The 18,901-nt window shown below is 39.5% G+C and overlaps 1 protein-coding gene across 4 annotated transcripts; it reads left to right on the top strand.

The window, feature by feature from the left end:
- The first annotated feature begins 4,054 nt into the window (after positions 1 to 4,054).
- il21r.1 (interleukin 21 receptor, tandem duplicate 1) lies at positions 4,055 to 17,252 on the top strand. Of its 4 annotated transcripts, none has more exons than XM_042221303.1 (10): positions 4,055 to 4,213; positions 6,505 to 6,557; positions 7,018 to 7,595; positions 7,850 to 7,961; positions 9,098 to 9,273; positions 9,711 to 9,844; positions 9,959 to 10,181; positions 10,319 to 10,394; positions 11,694 to 11,787; positions 14,498 to 17,252. In XM_042221303.1, the coding sequence occupies exons 3-10, from the start codon at positions 7,508 to 7,510 to the stop codon at positions 15,203 to 15,205; spliced, it is 1,611 nt and encodes a 536-aa protein (XP_042077237.1). In that variant the 5' UTR covers positions 4,055 to 4,213; positions 6,505 to 6,557; positions 7,018 to 7,507; the 3' UTR covers positions 15,206 to 17,252. The 4 variants fall into 4 exon arrangements, with proteins under 4 accessions (XP_042077237.1, XP_005923740.1, XP_042077236.1 ...); XM_005923678.3 differs by lacking the exon at positions 6,505 to 6,557 and having other exon boundaries at positions 7,018 to 7,222; positions 7,514 to 7,595; positions 14,498 to 17,251; XM_042221302.1 differs by lacking the exon at positions 6,505 to 6,557.
- The last annotated feature ends 1,649 nt before the right edge of the window (positions 17,253 to 18,901 follow it).

The following is an 18,901-nucleotide window of genomic DNA, read 5'->3' as shown; positions in this document are numbered from 1 at the left end:
AGACTACAATACATTAAAAATATTTAGAAAAAACTCTTTGCACCTTTGTCTATTTATGAGCAACGGTTTCTCTGGAGAAAAAGCCCAAATGAAGAGAAAAGACACTGCAGAATGTGGACATGACGGTGAAGGCAAGGATGAGACAAAGTCTGTCCAAAAACAGTGACTCGCCCCCATCTCTAACAAAAAAGATGAAGTTGGCCAGTTTAAAAAGTAACAAGTGGGTTTTAAATAAAAGGTATGCAAACATCTCGTCTTAGTCAACTGCAGTAAGATGGTGAGTCAGATAACATGTTTGCTTTTAGTGTGCACTTCAGAAATCGTGTTGCCCTGAATCCAAATGATTTTTTAAATTTTAGTCTCTCTGTCATTTGTCCAATGTCAGAACAAAATCATGTGAGTTTTTCTCAAGGTTACGATTGACTCAGTCATTTTGATCATTCGCTGTCAGGTGATCACATTCATGCATCACATTAAACGATCGTGGCTCAAGAGTTGGGTGTTCGTCTTGTAATCGGAAGGTTGTTGGTTTGAGCCCCGGCTCGGACAGTCTCGGTCGTTGTGTCCCTGGGCAAGACGCTTCACCTACTGGTGATGGCCAGAGGGGCCGATGGCGCGATATGGCGGCCTCGCCTCTGTCAGTCTGCCCCAGGGCAGCTGTGGCTACAACTGTAGCTGCCTCCAACAGTGTGTGAGAGTGAATGAATAGTGGTATTGTAAAGCGCTTTGAGGGGTCCCGAAAAGCGCTATATAAATGCAATCCATTATTATTATTAAACATGTTTCACATCAATAAAAGCTTTTGTGTCTCGGCTCATGAACAAGGTGACGCTGAATCATGTGAGCATGTCATTTTAAGTGGGAGCAGATGGAGTTGGAAACACTTCTAGAATAATTTAGAAGTGCAATATACAGATCTCTTGAGTGCCTGTCTCTTCTCCTTCTGATCAGTCGTCAGCTGCTTGTTTCTCTTCCAATCTGTCCATCTTCACTTTCCACTGTCACTTGCATGTTTGTAGCGTCTGCCGCTCCATCCGTCCATCTCTGCATTTTTCCTCATTCCTTCCATCTCTCCCTCCTACCCCTTCATTACCCCCCACCTCAGCACAAGGCTGTCAGAGTTTTAGGGATTCGGTGAGCTGTGAAATCGCACAAATTGCTGTTGCTTTGCGTCTGGCCCAGCAAGAGAGAGAGAGAGGGAGAGAGAGAGATTTTATGCTTCAACACTTCTGAACCTGAATCCCCCCTCCCTGGCTGACCCTTCCTCCCCTTATTCACTCAGACATGGACAAGCACATGCACAGCTGCAACACCGCGTTTCTGCCCACTACAACCCAAACACCCTCCCCCGGCACACACACACACACACACACAGTCAACTTCTTCACCCCACCATTACCACCACCTCTGAGCATGTAACAGCACCACCGCCTTTGCCACCCTCACGGTAAAGACACCTCCACCACTTTGCTTTAGTGTGCGGGTCACTTCACAGAACAACTCAACGAGAGCCTGCAGCCCTCGAGAGGGATAAAAAGCCTTCTCAACCTGAGGAGTGCTGTTTCAGCCACCTCGACTAAAAAGAGCAAACTTCCCCTCAACCTCACCCCCCAACACACACACACTGTGCCCCCAGGAGCACCTCTCAGATATGACAAAACTGACAAAGGTCACAAACATACATGTTGTAACTGTTTTTGAACTCTTTTTTAAATGATTTCTTTGGTTTTCTTGTTGCCATTGAGAAGTTTGTGCCACAGAATGTGGACGGGCATAACTTACACTTTTTGGTCTCTGGTATTCTTTTGTTTATTCAAAATACTGTGAGGACTACTTTTAATTTACAGTGTCTTAGTTAGGTTACGTTTGACCTTGTGCAGCAGTGGTAAATAAGACACAATGGGCTCAAAGAAACAAATAACAAACACTAGAATTCAAAGTCAAACTAAAGAAGGAACAAAGTCAAACTAAAGAAGGAACAAAGTCAAACTAAAGAAGGAACCAGCAGTTCGTGGATTGTTTTCAGTTTTAAAACGTTTTGAATTAAAATAAACACCCCCCATAAAAATACTACATGAAGAACTTTTCTTGTTATTCACTAAAATAAGCACAGCGGTGTGCTGATTAGCACTGTTCCCTCACAGCAAGAAGGTTCTGAGTTCGACTCTCCCACCTGGCCGGGGTCTTTCTGTGTGGTGTCTCCATGTTCCCGCCATGCCTCCGTGGGTTCTCTCAGTGTACTCCAGCTTCCTCCCACAGTCCAAAGACATGCAATTAGTGGGGTTAGGTTAACTGGTGAATCTAAATTGCACATAGGTGTGAATGGTTGTGTGTCTCTTTGTGTTACCCCTGTGACAGACTGGTGACCTGTTCAGGGTGTACCCACCTCTCGCCCTATGGTAGCTGGTATAGGCTCCAGCCCCCCTACAACCCTGTTAAGGTTAAGGGGAAGAGAATGGTTGGATGGTAAGTCTTGTTTTCAGTATCCTGTTACTGAAAAGACACTTTTCCTCTGTTTTGGATCCCTTTTCACTATTCTGTGTGAAAAATGAATAAAACCTGAGTAATGAGTCACTGGTGCAAACACAAACTATTAAAATAAACAATTTAATTAATATCTGTGTGTATGCACAAAAAGAAATAAAGCTGTAAAACTACTTGTGGTTTTACTTCCCATAAAACAAAACTGTCTATACTGCCACCCAGTGGAAAAAGTTGTCTACTGCTCCAGGCGGAGATCTTGTCACACGAAACTTTTGCTTTATGGTCGCTCTGAAAGGAAAAGTCTGAAACATTTGAGTTTGAAACACCTATTCTGTCTATTTTTTTTATTATCTATCTTATTAACATTATAATTTATATATGCATATGCGTGCATGTATAAAACAAGAACTCTGCAGACTTCAGGAAAAAAATTAATGAAACAATGAAGTTGATTAGACTTTCCAGGAGTTTCTCTGACTACTGTTCCGCATTTATCGTCATGAAAATATTTTTAACACCTCCAAATAAAAATATTTCAAGATTTTTTAAGAACTTCATAAACCTGCAAGTTTACATAAGTAAAATTTAAAGGGACGAGCAACGGTAGATGCGGTTATTTGTAAGTAATCACTTTCAGGGACAAATGATGAGCACACATAACATAAACATAAACATAAACATAAAGAGCAAAAGCATTTTAACAGATGGGATGGTGAATTGTTTAAGACATATCTACTACCGAGATGCAATGTTCTTCTTCTTCTCGTGTATTATTAACAGTTTTGTCACATGAAAGTTTGGGGCTATCCAAAAACAAAGGGACAGAGAAGGGGAATAACATCGCCACAAAGGACATGTCACGAGTTTCCCTGTATGACTGGGCATCAATCTTTATTTATACAGGGAAAATTCCCAAACCATATTTAGTTTTCTAGTTGAATCTTTTTTTACTTTCTTTCTTCAGCAACTCTAAGACTGAGCTCAGCACTTTACCAAAGTGTTTTTGTTTTGTTTTGTTTTTACTATAGATAGAATCATGAAATGGAAAAATAACACAATGACAAAAAGTATATTGCTGATTGGTACAGACAGCAAAGAGTGTTGCACTTCCACCGTGGAGGTGCAACACTTGCAAAGTAAGAAGCAAGCTAGAAAGGAAAGGTGCAGCAGAAGGAGGAAGCTGATCTCAAGAGGTGAGGTCTGAGAACCCCTTTACCTCCCAAATACATGTGCAAGAAAAAATACAAATCATGACTAATATATAGTATAATATTATCAATTTTTGCTTCAGCACCACATTAACTTAGTTTAACTGACATATTAATTAAATGTTTAATAGACATTAAATATTAACTTTTACTAGAGTATTTTACATCCGTCTCCAGACATGCCAGAGTCTCCTGAATGTCTCTTACTAATAAAATCAAAGGTTGTCAAGTTGTTGCTGACTTATTTTGCCCCGTTTGTTACGGTGGAATTTGGTAACTTTAAGGAATGTCGTTGCTATAACGAGACTGGACCACACATGGGCGCTGTGTATTTCATATAGGGTCTGTAAACTGATAAACTGATAGGAAGGGGCTGGTACGTGCACCAAAGGTTCTCTTCCATTTTTTGGATTCTCAGTCTCCAAAAAAGTTTGGAGTCAAAAACGTCCCAGAGTCTCCCGGTATCGTGTCTGAAAACACGACAGAAGAGGTTCTCTTAAAAAAAAGCTGCTAATAAATTGGTGAGTACATTCAACAGGTAATTACGTGAAATTACATGAATGTCAGGTGGTGGTGACGGGATGGGGGGGAAGAGAAATTATAGAGCAAAATTTTAAAAATTAAAAAAGCAACGAAAAGAAAGAACTGCTGGGACAAAACGAGTCTCAACATGAGTCCACAAAGTGAAAACGAAACGAGGAAAACATCGTTGCGGGCTTCCCCGGTGAGTGGTGAGTACATGGACCATATCCAAAATTAGGTCTGCGCGTACTGTAAGAGTGTGTCGCGCGAAAAAAAGGCCCGCCAGTAAAGTCACGCATGCATTGAAACAAAACAAAAAGAAAAACAGTTTTACATATTTTATTATTATTATATTTAAACTGTTATAATATGATTAAATGCAATTTAACCGCTGGCTTTTACAGCCGTGGTTTGTGTGCTACTATTTTCACATCTCTGATAACTAACATGGTGGCTCTTTTAATGTGAACCCTGAACGCCTTTTATAAGCTACAAGCTGAGCCTTTTATATTTGTTCGATAAAAACGCAAATGTCCACGTAAAAGCTGGGAAACGCAGCAGAAGCAGATTTCAAGTGTCGAATTATTTTAAAAATAAGCAGTGCAAGTCTGAATTCACTGCCTTTGCTTTTTTGCACATACTCTCTAGTTTCTAAGGAAAGAAGAACCAGAACTCAGTTAATGTGTTGGTCAAAGCAGCAGTTCACATTAAAACCTGGGGGGGCAGGGGGGTTTAAAGTGACGCTCATGTACAGCGCCCTCCAGTGACTATGGAGCGTTTGTGCAAGCCTCAGCAGCTGCGTGTAAACATTTCCTGATCAATCATTTTTCAATACAGAACAGCAGAGCAGTTTATTGGATTTAGGTTTTGAAATTTACAACAAGGTAAAATATAATAATTAAAGTATATTTTCTGACAGAGCAAAAATAGGAAGAACAACCTTGTGTCTCGTGTTACACTCGGTCACAGCCCAAGAAGAGGCGAGACCAGATAAAGTGGTAACTTCAAAAATGATACTTTGTAAAAACATAATTAAATAAAAGAGTGTGTTTGTCAGTGGTGTAAAGCGTACACGTACACATGGCAGAGTGTGTCTAAAACACAGAATCGTGCTGTTGCTAAGCTGGTGAACATCTGAAGGCTGGCTGTCACTGCAGGAAGGAAGACGCTTTTATATTGCTGCTCAGTTACCTGCTGCAAAACAAAGCACAGAACACAACAAACAAAGTGGAGATGCCTCGAGGTCAACACAGCTGTTATATGAATGTGATACTACCCGGCACATCTGTATACTGATGATTTTCTCTTGTATCAAAAACGTAAAGCACTTCTCACTATAATGCAGAGCTCTGGGAAATCTAAAAGGCCAGCAGGCCCACTGCAAAGACAAATCAACTGTCTTTTAGATTTATAAAGAAAGCGATCTATGTGCAAAACACAACAGGATTGTCCTGTGCCGCTGAGCTGGAGTCTGAATTTTTATAAGTAAAAGGTCTAAATATACTATTCGTGTTGTGTGTTAGCAAAGAGGGCTGCACATCAGCTGGAAATTTGTGCCCGGTGTTTTCACTCCCATTTTCTCAACTGCATGATTTCATAAGATTAAACTTGGTAGATTTTGTCTAATCATGCTGAGAAACATGTGGACAGACAGACAAACCACACAGGAATTACAGGAGCCATCGTCACTTCTTTTCCTATTTACATTTAGGTGTCTAACCGCTAAATGGTGGTTAGTGTTTTGTTTGAGAGTTGCACTTGAGGAAGAGGAAGACGAGCAGTGCTGCTTTCAGTGAATGCTCGGTTTGCTTGTCAAAGCTCCATTTTGCTAATAATTTGGCTTTAGCCCTTACTAACCTTTACTCTTCAGACAGAGTAATAAAGAAAGATATATGACTGTGCAAACATATTGTTTATTGTATTATGCACGACTTCCCTTGCACATCTTTTGCATCTTTCTTTTTTTATTTTATTTGCCTGTCCTGTCCGGCACTGGAGCAATCAGAATTATCGTCTGAAGGCTTTAGAAGAAGTCATGGGGTGAAGTGATATTTTAAGCTTTGCTCTGTTCCACTGACTCTTTGTTATTTTTTTCACTTTTGTCTTTTAACCTAGTTAAAGACACTGCAGATGCTTGGCTTTGTGTAATTGTGTGGTAAAATGGCATTTGGATTTGACTAATATTGATACAATGACATTAAATAGACATGTCTGCACACCCACACGGTGATGTCAATCTGATTACACCCCCCTGATATAAAGCTTGATACTGTGCTCTTTTATATTTAAGATAATAAACTGTTTACACCTGGAATGCGACTCGAGAAAGCTGCTATTAAATGGGTGAGCTGCAAATATTTAGAGCTAATTTGATTACTGAAAGCGAGTGCCGAGGGGCTCAGCATCAGCATTATGACTCATATTGCTAGACTTATTGCAGTTTGCTGGAATCTTCTAAAAAAGCCCCAATTAAGTGTTATTAGGTGGTAAGTAGGTGTGTGATGGGGTCTTTTGGAAGGTGTCAAAATTATTACAGGAATGAAGCAGATTTTTGGTTATGTTTTGAACAAATGATGCATTATTAAAGTTATATTATTATATGATATTCTTCTAAGAGTAAAACATTTTACGACAGTCGGCAAAAGAATAAAATGTTCTGGGGTTCTAAATATGCTAAAATGGATTCACCCCTCGGTCTTCAAAAATCTATTTTTGTCCTGCTTTTTGTTAAAATTAGGTGACACAAATATGGCACCATTGTCTTGATGATAATTTCAGTTTCCTGTTGACGTTTTCTCTCTAGTTATCTGTTGCATATTCATAGTGGTGGGAAGCACCACACTGACTCTGCTCAAAGAGTCTGAAACCACATCCTTAGTCACGCTTGTGACTATGACGCCCGACAGCCTCAGCTTTGTTCCGCTTGGCGTTCTCACACAGACATCAGCGCATCTGTGACTCTGACGCTTCGCTCACCGTAAAGTTGCTGGAGTTTTAATTAGAATACGGTAAGATCATAATTTATTTTTCTCAGTGAAAAACTGAAAATGCCGAGATTATGATCATCCAGTATTAATTTGATTCTTTTTGGATTTTGAATTTGTTAAGAAAAGTATACGGTGTAGTGTTCTTGCTAAACCTGACGCTCATCTCGTCAGATATTCATTTTTAGCCACTTACTCACTTTGTCCAAGTTTAGAAGTCAGTTACAAAAAAGCTATTTATTTATATCTTTTTAAAACACTTTTTTTCTGCCACACAACCACAGCTTTTTCTAAATTCTTCTGTGTTTAATGCAGCTGTTAGCAGCGGGTGGCCCCATGGCTCCCCAACATGTGTTCTTTTTCTTGCTGTGGTGCCTCGCTCTTTTCCTTCATGGAGGTAAGCAAGCTCTTTGTAATCTTTTTGTTTTCTTACTTCATTGATTTCTGTAGTTATTGATCCATTTATTGTATTTCGGATGCGCTGACTGTACGCTGTGGGTTTGTCTTGTCGTGGTTTTTGTGGCTACATTTTTTAGTAAAATTAATTTCTTCAATTGAGTAAAACTGAGTAAAACTGCAAAAAAAGAAATGCTTTGATTTTGAAGAATGTTGTTAAACTGGAAAACTAATAAATGTTAATGTTTTTTTTAGCATCTACATCATTTTGCAATGTCACCTGCTGGACAGACTACGATGAATTGTTGAACTGTTCGTGCGCAGCCTCTGTGCCGATGAATCCCCTTAACATCAGTGTCATTTGCAGGTAAAAGTTGCAGTGTGGCTATTTATGCAAACACTTTGTGGAGGCTTGTTTGAAATGATTGATTGGTTTATGCATTACCAGCTTCAGTAACTTTTTTTATGGTATAGATGTGTTGTCAAATCGTCCAGTTTTAGTGCATAAACTGATTTTCATCTATTTGCCATAGTTGGCATGAGGAGCTGATCGACCAGTGTTGCATTTATACCAGTGTTTATGAATTAAATACAACAATAATAGGCTATCTTAGACTTTATTTCTTGGTCAATCTAACCACAAGTGGACACATCAGAACTTTCTTGTGTCTATATCATTTGGGTCCAAAATTCCCTGACTTTTGGTGTCATTTCAACTAGAAGGTTGAGGATCTCCCTGCACACTTTGCTTAGGGAGAATTATGCAAAAAAGTTTCCCCATCTAATGTGTGTGTAGCCCTACAGGCCACTCCAACTGGTGACACTGACATTGCAATTTGTGACTTGCAATAGGGTGCAGGAGATGCCAATGAAGGACCACCACGTCCTGCACTGATGACGTATTTTGTTGTTGGGGTCTCGTTGGGGACACATCAGGACACATTAGCTTTTAGTCTACAAAGCAACCCTTACTTAGCCTATTGGTGGTTGTTTACACTTGTACGAACAGCCGTCTCCGCGTGAACTGATTGCCCAAGATGGGTTTAAAACAAGTGTAAGCCTTTAATCGTTATCTGTATTTCACAGAAAACAGGTGGCACGAACAAACATTTTTAGATTTATGTCTCATTAAAGAGACAGTATGTCGCATACAGTGTATGTACCAGAGAGACAAACTGCACTCCCTGGCGGCGACACTGTTTCAACACCACTGAAGTTTTAATCGCTTTAGTTCATATTCATTATATTTATTAAATATTTAGCGCTCCTCAGTTGATCAGTTGATGCTTTTCTTTTTCATATATGATAATACAAATAAAAAATGTTTGGGTTTTTAAAAATCACTTTAAATATTTAACAGTGGGCTTCAAAAAATGTTAATGGGCTAATGAATATTTATGTTTTTATTCAGGTGTATTTTGCTTATAGAAAAATTAGTGCATGACTGAACCACCTGCAAATCATCAGAACATCATTAAAAACAGTCAGTTTTGGTTTTTTTAGGGGTGAAGATGAAGACGTTGATGGCAGCTGTGTTATCCGATCGCCTCAGTCCTGGTGTCAAATTGATAAGCCCTTTGTTGATGTTGCATCAGTTGGAACAGTCTGCAGCACGACAGTCAGTGAAGAAGGCAGCTCATTCATAAATGAGTCATCCAGCTGGAACCTGAGTGAAGTGGGTAAGTAAAACTGATAACTCCTCAGTCTGACATTTCACTATTTGTCATCTCTGCTGAACACATAAAAAAGTCATCAAAACTGTTACAGAAAACAGCCTTTTGGTCCTCCAGTGACATTTAAGTGGCATCAAAATGTGTGTTAAAGACAAATTAAGGCATGTTAAATATGTTCCCTATTTTGGTTATAGGCATATGGTTATTGATCACCCTCCATACATTAAACAATTTTCAACACAGATTGAGAGTTCAGAAAATCCAGAAGTTACAAGAATCATTCTGGCAACTTTCCCAATTTACCCGAATTGTTGTTTGCCGGTGAATGCCCACCCGTCTGTTTTATACTCGAAATTAAAACAAAAGCTAAAAATAATGTTCAGCTGCCATTTCTGGGCATGCACACATTTTCATAATATTCCCCTGGGGCTTTGTTTTCACAGTGAAACTTAAGCCTCCTTTAAACGTTCAAGTTGAAAACGCAGCGGAATTCTACAACATAACCTGGAGCCATGACAGCACTGCCGACTGCCTCAGATACAGAGTCCGCATAAGAACGAGCGAAAACTTGTTGAAGGTAATAGAAATATAAAAACCAATAACTTGGACGTGAGATTGAAAAAAAACATTACTGTGAAATTTCTCAAAAATTCTCACAAAATTCTGGTGTTTTTTATTTTGTTCCTAACAGGATCCAGTTTTCTCCAAGGAAAGAGTGTCAGAAATGCAAATTCTGATAAACCACAATGAACTACAACCATATACCAATTACACTGTGGATGTTCAAGCCACATTTTGTCCTACATATGCCCTTCAGGGTCCATGGAGTGAATGGAGTTCCACTACAAACTGGAAAACAGAGGCGTTAAATGTCAAAGATAGCCTTAATATTCAAAGTAGCATCAATATTGAAGGTGAAAACTTATCCGAATTTATTTGAAAGTGTTTTATGTGTTTACGTTCTGCATGTGTCTTCGTGCATACACTTCAGTAACAGGAAGGGTGTCATTTGTTTGTCTAAGACTAAAAATTTTAAATGCCTTCTTTCCAGGTACTTGGTGGCACATCTTCCTGCCCATCATTATTGTCTTCATTTTTTGCCTGGGTCTGTGTTATTCACAGAAAACGTAAGTATTTGAAACACTGTTTTGTTTGTCTTTTCTTTTTTAAACCCCAGCAAACAATCACGATTAAAAACGTAATCGTTTGCATTGTCAGATTTCCGCTGAAACTTCATTAATTGCACAAAAAAGAAATAACTCAGCAGAGTTGAAACAATTTAATACTGGAGGTCAACAGTAACGCTTCCAGTAAATGATTAACAAAGCTTTAATCTGCATTTTCCTGGCATCACCTCCCACATATAGAAAAACCACTGCAGCATGTACGTGTGCAGCTCTTGCACTGAAAAGGCTAGCAGACATAGGAAGTTATGCAGAGCATCAGTGTCAGAGAACCGAGAACACCCCGCTTATCAAGTGCACACGGTTACAAGAAACCTACACAAGTTCACAAAAGCACATGAACTCTGTGCTTACATTTGTTCTGTTTGCTTTTTTTGCTTTCTCTTTCTTACCTGTTTCAAATAATGATGATGAAATGTTCTTCTCAGTGGAGTGATCACACCTTTTGATATTGGGTTTTTGAAATTATTCTAACGCATCTCTCTCGGGTACAGATGAATGGCTAACACTGTGCCAGTGGCTAACACTGTGTTAGCCACTGGCACAGTGTTAGCCACAGCTGAAAGTGATTCTACACTGATAAACGTTGAACGATCAGTTTTAGTAGAAACTGTTTCAGGGACAAACTGTTGGATTCAGCTTTGTTTATTTTAAACCTGTGGCTTGTTTTATACAGAAAAATGCTCCAAGTGACACGACATGTGACACTGTCACATGTCATAATTATTGCAGAGAGCGCTATAATAAAAAAAAAGTCCTTTATTATCATTCCAGCCCAGAGAATCATCTCAGTTTAGGCAACAAACAACGCTGAAACGTGCGTCAAAGTTTTCCTCGTCTTACGGCGGTAAAGAATCCTTTCAAAGAATAAATCTAAATTCTAAAGGATTAGTCGGGTCAAGTCGCAGCGCGGTTAACAACTTTCAAGTGTTCATTTCATAGAAAGGAAAATTTTCTCTACTACTAATAAACTTATCATTATGTCTTATAGATAACAAATAGTCAAATAGCAAGATGTGACTAATGAATTCTGCTTAACTCTGTACAGTCTTTCACATGAAATCTGTTGTGTTATCAGCATTTCTAGTTTGTAGCTGTTGCCTTTGACCACAGCTTCATAACTGCTCAGCTCACGTACTGAAAACGAAAATCACCTCCATAAGACGTGACACTGAGCTATAAATGTCATTTTCCCTTCTCTGCCTGTTGTTTGGTTTTAAAATCATTTCACATTTGTCTCAGGTGTTGGCAGAGAAAACTTCAGGTGATTACGTACATCCCGAGCCCGGATGAGTTTTTCAAACCCCTGTATCACAACTACGAAGGGAACTTCAAGGTAAGACAGCAAAACAAGGTCACTCATTGCGTTTTTGTGTAATTTCCAAATTAAGCCAGCAGGTGCTGCCACAGGGGGGACTTTCTGCACATCTGGACCCTGTTTTGTGGGACTTTCCCCAGACTTCACACTAAGGGACTCCGTGATGTGAATGAGTCAGTGTGTAGGGGCTTCAAGAACCTTTTCAGATATCAGTATGAAATCTTGTGGGTTGATATTTGTGTATAAAAGTCAAACCTGTTCCACCCCAGTGGAAAATACCACCGGTGAATCTATTTTGATCTTTGATTTGACATAGTATTAGACTAAAAACAGCCTGCTCTTCACCTGAAAGGCACACAAGTGAAAAGGTTGTGGTTTGCACTTTTGAAATAGTTTTGCTGTTTCTTTATGAATTGCTTCATCTTCTATTACCCTGTGTATTTACCCTAATGTGATTTATGCTATTTTTTTTCTAAGCTTAGGGAAATGTTGATCATTATTTCTTACAAAATGCACTCCCTTTTCTTTATGTTAACTCATTTCAAATCCAAACAGAGTCTGCACTGTATTTCTAAATAGCTGGGTTAAAATGTCTCTTACATAAAGCACCTTATCATGTCTGCTTTTGCTTCTCATTTGCTGCTTCTTTAGAATAAAAACAATCCAGTACAGCAGCTTCACCACATCTCGCTTATAAATGAGTGTAGAGCACATTGAAAGAACCTGCTAGTATAATTTAAACATACCTTTAAAATAGACCTTTTACCGCAGAACGGTTCTTCCATTGCAAATGTTCCACATCCCCAGAAAGTATAAAATTAGCCCCGCAGCAATCTTGGTGACAGACCAAAAAAAACCCACACCTCCGCCTCAGTTCTCACTCTAGTTGATGAATTTCACCCGAGTACGAGCAACAAGTTGAATTTATTAGCTTTGGCCATGGATGCAGTTGCACACATTGTTCAGTAGAGTGCGCTGCTGCAGCAAATGTCAGAAACAACATCAGGCAACAGGAGATTATTCTTACTTGGTTTGATAAACAGTAATTCTTTTATTTAACTTTGAGGAATGTAGCTGATAACATACAAGATATAGTAGTTTAAAATTACAACTTTTAAGTTACTGATTTAAACCCATTTTTACAGTTACTTTTGTTTTGGAAACAGAGTCAGTGTTGACTGCATACTGTCCCGCTGTTACTCTTTATTTGGCACCAGTTCTTATCAGAAGGTGGCAGTATTGTTATTGGTAATTGAAACTTTTTCGGGGGGGGGGGTTTAAAACACACTTTACTGCAAACCACATTCACCTATTCCCACACGCTTTCATAAAGAATGCCTAGGGTGCTTTAAGCAACAAACAGAGTTGATTATTTTGCTCAAGGAACATTTGAGGAGTGGGGCTTCGCACTGCTTCCCTTCTAATTGTTGGGTAACCCACTCCACCGCCACTTACCTACTTTAAGTTCTTAAAAACAATCTTTGATTTTAAAGACAGTGTAGTCTTTTTCCTTTCTTTCCGTCGTTCTTTTTTTTGACTCTGTATTACGTCTTTCTCTCAGATATGGTTGTAGTTTGTTTGCAGTGTCTTTCACCCTTGTGGTGCAGAGTGCTTCCTTTCTCTCAGCGATTTTAAAAAGATTGTCGTGCTGAAGAGCTTTTTTTCCAGGATGTGGTGGCCTATGCTTTGAGAAACTGATTCATGCTTATCTGGCCATCAGCTTGCTGCAAGCCAGTGGTAATTGCAGAAAGTTTACACCTCATTGCCACATATGGGTTGCTGTAAAGTAATGTGCATTTTAAGAAAGAGACATACTTTAATAGTGCATTAAAGTAAGAATCACTAATATTTTCTTAGAGGATAGGACATATATGCTCCTTTTGAGCTACTCCTGCAGTCTTTCCACATGCGACTAGTAACAGCTTAATTCCTGTTTGTCTAGTTTGCTAAAAAAAAAAAAGATTTCTAATGGCTAAAATGTCAGATATTCTCAAACTGTATTTGTATTAGTAGGAACAAAAAATTTCAGGACCTGCACCATTTTAACATTTCTGGTCCTGGCACTAACAGTTAAATCTTTTGATCCTGTGAAAGCCCCAGACACTTAGGTACTTGTCCGGATGTCTCAACCACACTTGCAAAAGAACCGAAGATAAGGACAAGGTTCTCAACATTAAAGCAAACTTGTTTTGCTTTTTTAAAAGGTGATTTTTAATTAAGTATTAGTTCTTTGGTAAAACATGGTAACAGTGAAAATACTGAAATCCATTATCTACCACAAAAGTCAAATGAACTGATATTTCCGCCAGCAGTCTGGCAGCTTTGCTCTCCTCTGGGACCTCCCCATCCTTCCACATACATACACTGAAAGCTGGAGGTGGGGAGAGAAATGGCAAGACCCCCACACATTAGAGCAATGATAATAGATATGATATTCAAATGCAAACACTTCCTGAGTGGAAAAGTGGATGTAGTGGGTTGTAAAGCAGCTTCTGCACAACCTTTTGGATGTGCAGAAGGGTAGCAGCATGCTTGGCAGGCACTCACACTGCAGCCAGTGAATGCCACTGTTAGGAAAGAGAGAAAGACTTTTAATTCTCATGCAAATCTTTTGGTGCAGACTGTTTCCTTGAGAAGATGACAAAGCACACTCTTAAACATTCAACTGACACTTTTTAGCATTTCTTTAGTCCAGCATGTTGATGTTTTCCCCTTTTTTCTCTTACAGGAATGGGTGAAGCCTGTATTCAGTGAATATGATTACCTGAGGATCAGTCCAAATGTTCAGATGATGAGTGAGAAGCAGCATGACATACTTCACTGGAGCGACGAGAAGCAGCGAGACAATGAGGACAACGAGACGAATCAAGGTGGCGACATCCACCACATGCTGCAGCCTCACAGCAACATGCTGCTGCACTTTCCAGACGGTGACAGTTCACAGGGCAACAGCCACTCCACTGGACACATCTCCATCCATACTGTAACCTTATCTGGAGAAGATTTTGATGAGGAAGTTACATCACAGAGCTCCCTCAGAAGTTACCAAGATGGAGCAAGCTTGGGTTCCTTTGAGGAAGACAACAGAGAGCATGCCAGCTATGATTTAGAGGAGCCTCACATGTCCAGGATGGACAGACAAAGTGGGGTATTACCACAGCATGAAAACCGCATATCCAATGACCTATTAGTGGAAAACCTAAACTTCCAGCCTCACGATCAGTTTAATGAACCAGAGAGGGTATCCCTTGACTCATTTGAGCAGTCAGAAGATGGCTACCCTCATGTGGACCTGGACACAATTGATAGTGGTTTTGGGGAGTGTGGCAGCCCCGGAGCATCAGACTCAAATACAGCAGATCAGATCAACTCTGATTTATTTCATCAGCACACGAACTCAAATTCAAATTATGTCAAGCAGTGGATGATAATGTAGCACTATTCAAGAAGACTCAAGCCACCTGGAGAATGAACTCCATGAATCACAATGATTCAAAGTCGACTGACTGCTACCGTTTCAGATTGTTGGGCTGTGGGGCACACGTTTATTTAAGACTTGGATTTGTTGGTGATATTTGAATTAGAAAAAGAACCTAGTTGAGTGGTCATGCTGTAATGTTGTGTATTTTTATAGTTGAATGTTTGTTTTCTTGCACTATAGTCTTGTTCCGTTATTTTAAGAGAACAGCTCCAAGGGAGAGGAGAGAGAGAAAGAGACTCTATGCCTGAATATATCAGTAGATAAAAATAAATGAAATAAATAATATTTAATAAAAATACAGTGATTCTGTGAAATGCAAATTCATTTACATACATACTTATAAGTGTTGATTTAATTTAATAATAAAATGCTGCAAAAGTCTGATTATTTCCATGCTGACTCAACAGAATTTAACAAATCCTCAATCAAAATTCTGCTTTGATTTAGATTGCCTGAACATTTTTTGAAATCTAATTATTTTTCTCATGGTCATGCATGCTTTGTTAGTTTGTTACTATCAAAGCATGCTTTGTTAGCATGCATGCTGCCTTATCAAGATATTGATAATGTCTGTTTTCCTTGCAAATGCATTTTGGCAGAAACCACTGAAAGTCCTGCTTTGTGCAATGTCAGACAAAAGTGCAAATTTGGAGCAAAATGTTATCTGAGGATGATTATTTCACTGGTCTTCATCTCATTCATCAGCAGGAAGGAGACAAATGCGTCAGAAAAACTTCATCTCCTGTTGTAAAGAGTCTGCTTGTGTGTCTTCTTTCTTCAGACTTTGTGTTTCACTTGAAAGTGTTAAATGTAACTTCATCCATATTTAAAACAGTTTAAAACATTGATCAGTAAAATAAAAGTGTCAACACAATCAATGAATAATAGATGAGATGTTCTATGGTAAATGTTTTTGCATTGTTACGGAGATGTCATTGCACCTCAAAATATAATATTGTGTCAATTTTGCATCATACAAACTTTAAGCATGAAAGTGCAAATTTTCTCAAACATAAGTCTGAGAAAATTTGTAAAATGTATTGGGTTAAAGTAAATCTCTAGATAAAGTTGATTAATAGTGCAAATTCATGGTTTGCAAATCACTGTGACATTGTGTAACTTTTAACTGATCAAGACGGAATCAAATAAGTTAGAAAGGATATTTAAAGATGAATTATGCTGCGATCACAATATTGCTTTAGCATGTCATCTTTTAGCATCCATATAATTTTCACATTCTATCAGTGATAGCCTTGAGGCGCTTTTTACTGTGACATAAAGACCCTGCAATATTAGAGAACAAGCCCCAACCATCAGAAGGTCCCTTATGAGCATCAGTTAGAGACTTTGTGAAATAAGAACTCCTTTTTATTGACAGCATCTCCAGCAGCACCAGGCCAGAAAGGGCCAGCCAGAAAGAAAAACAACTTAAAACTAGAGAGTGAGATTATACAAATGCTGCTGGCATGCAATAGTTGCATATAATGGGGCTACAGATGTAAGGTACTTGCAGTCATATAGCTCTTTTCTATTCTTATTGACCACTCAATATTTGGAATGGTAAATGGACAAATTCTTATTTAGCTCTTTTCTACTCTCCCAGAGCACTCAAAGCACTTTATACAACATGCCACATTCACACGCATTCATCGAGGAGCGTGTCAGGCTACATTTCACTGTGTGTTATACTTGTATAACTAAGCATGTGACAAATAAAGAACCTTGAACCTTGAGAGCAACTTAGGATTGCTTAGGTTAGTGACTTGCCCAAGGATATTTGGCATACAGACTTGGGGAAGCCAGGGGTTGAACCACCAGCCAAAGAGAGCTCCCGAGCTACAACCACCCCAGTGGACTGCAAGTCAAGGTGAGAAGGTTCCTGGTTTGACCCCGGCTGGGGTCTTTCTGTGTAGCAGTGGTAGAACATTTTCTACCACCTTGCCACTCGAGAGGGAAGTAGGCATGAGTGGAGTAAGGCTTGGTGCATCATGGTCCCCAGTAACTGAGAAGCATAACTATGGGATGGTTCAGGGTCAGTTGATCCATTTACATATCTACTATTTGCTCGATGATATTCGAATGCAGTTAATAGGCTTGAAAACTAAAATAATACTTTATACACAGAGTTTCGTGTTGGTCATCCCATGAAAAACCTTTACAAGTCAGCTGATTTTTATTTAATGTTTTTGTACAATAGCTTTAGCACTGACTTTAAGGAGTCTGTGCTGACTACTTAAAGTCAGAAGGAGTCAGCACAGAGACTACAAGCCCATTATCATCAATGGAGCTCCAGTGGAGAGGGTGCAGTCCTTCAAGTATCTTGGTGTCCACATCTCCTCAGACCTGACATGGGCTGCCCACATTCAGGTCCAGACCAAAAAGGCTAGGCAGCGCCTGTATCACCTACGACAACTGAGGAAGTTCAGGGTCTCTCCAAAGATCCTCAGGATTTTCTATACAGGCGCTGTGGAGAGCATCCTCACACAGAACATGACATCGTGGTTCGGGAACAGCTGTGTGAAGGACCAAAAAGCTCTCCAGAGAGTGATCCGTACAGCAGAACGCTGCTGCAGGATTGCTCTCCCCCCGCTTCAGGACACCTACACCAGGAGATGCCGGACTAGAGCAGCGCAGATACTGAAGGACCCGTCCCATCCTGGCAACAAACTGTTCCAACTTCTGCAATCTGGTAGAAGGTTCTGCATCTTCCGGGCAAGGACAGAGAGACTCAAGGGGAGCTTCTATCCCCAAGCCATCCGTGCCCTAAACACACACACCCGCCCTCTCACATCATATAATGTTCTTCCTCTATTACCCCCCCCCCCCATTTTTGCACATGTCGAGGAGCGTGTCAGGCTACATTTCACTGTGTGTTGTACTTGTATAACTATGCATGTGACAAATAAAGAACCTTGAACCTTGAGTGTACCCATGTAAACATTTACCTCCACACTAAATATTTTGAGTTACAGGTTCTGAAAGTACATGTGAATGGGTCAAATTTTTAAAACAACTCTTGATAAGTACAGGAGACTTTTCAGGGCTGAGAAACACTCTGTTTAAAAGAAAAACAGTGCAACCAAATTTACACCCACTCCAAGTATCACAATCTGAAGCCAAAATCTTGTTTCTGTTCAGCACGATTCTGTAACCAACACTGAGCATCAACATCATGTATATCATAGTTTCAGAATCAAAACATAACCAGTTTTTTTAGATTTGTGAGGGGTGGACTAGCAAAGCCAGCACTGGTATTATGATCATTTACTGGAGCCGACTTCAAAAAGTGTATTTCTGACTATGAGCATGTCATACTTATATGTTACAGCAATTATATATGAGAGTAATGTTTGGTAAAGTGAGTACAACAGACACCACCTTTAGCAAAAGGTAAGCTGAGCAGGTAATGAAGCAACAATTGTGAATTCACCAGCCAATGGTGCACACTCTTCTGCGTGTTCAAATTGCATTCAGGATTTTCTCTGTGCATTTATCAAATCAGAATGAGTGATGGACGTTAAAAGTGAAGTAAGTGAGGGAAAGGAGAAAACATGTCGTTAGCTTCATAGCATAAGTGCCTAAGTCATTTTTTGGTCAAATTGAGATTTTTGCCTAACTTTACTCCCCTACCACTGCTGCATCATCCTGTCC

This window comes from Haplochromis burtoni, unplaced genomic scaffold (assembly GCF_018398535.1).
Source record: "Haplochromis burtoni strain Fernald_Lab_line unplaced genomic scaffold, NCSU_Asbu1 Contig_64, whole genome shotgun sequence".
NCBI classification, from domain to species: Eukaryota; Metazoa; Chordata; class Actinopteri; order Cichliformes; family Cichlidae; genus Haplochromis; species Haplochromis burtoni.
The sequence above is the reverse complement of the archived record's forward strand: the minus strand, read 5'-3'. Positions and strand labels throughout refer to the sequence as shown.

Coding starts and splice junctions, on each gene's coding strand:
- il21r.1 (XM_042221302.1), top strand. CDS start 7,508: ATGCAGCTGTTAGCAGCGGGTGGCCCCATGGCTCCCCAACATGTGTTC. Junction 10,182..10,318: donor AAGTAGCATCAATATTGAAG/GTGAAAACTTAT, acceptor CCTTCTTTCCAG/GTACTTGGTGGCACATCTTC. Junction 11,788..14,497: donor ACTACGAAGGGAACTTCAAG/GTAAGACAGCAA, acceptor TTTCTCTTACAG/GAATGGGTGAAGCCTGTATT.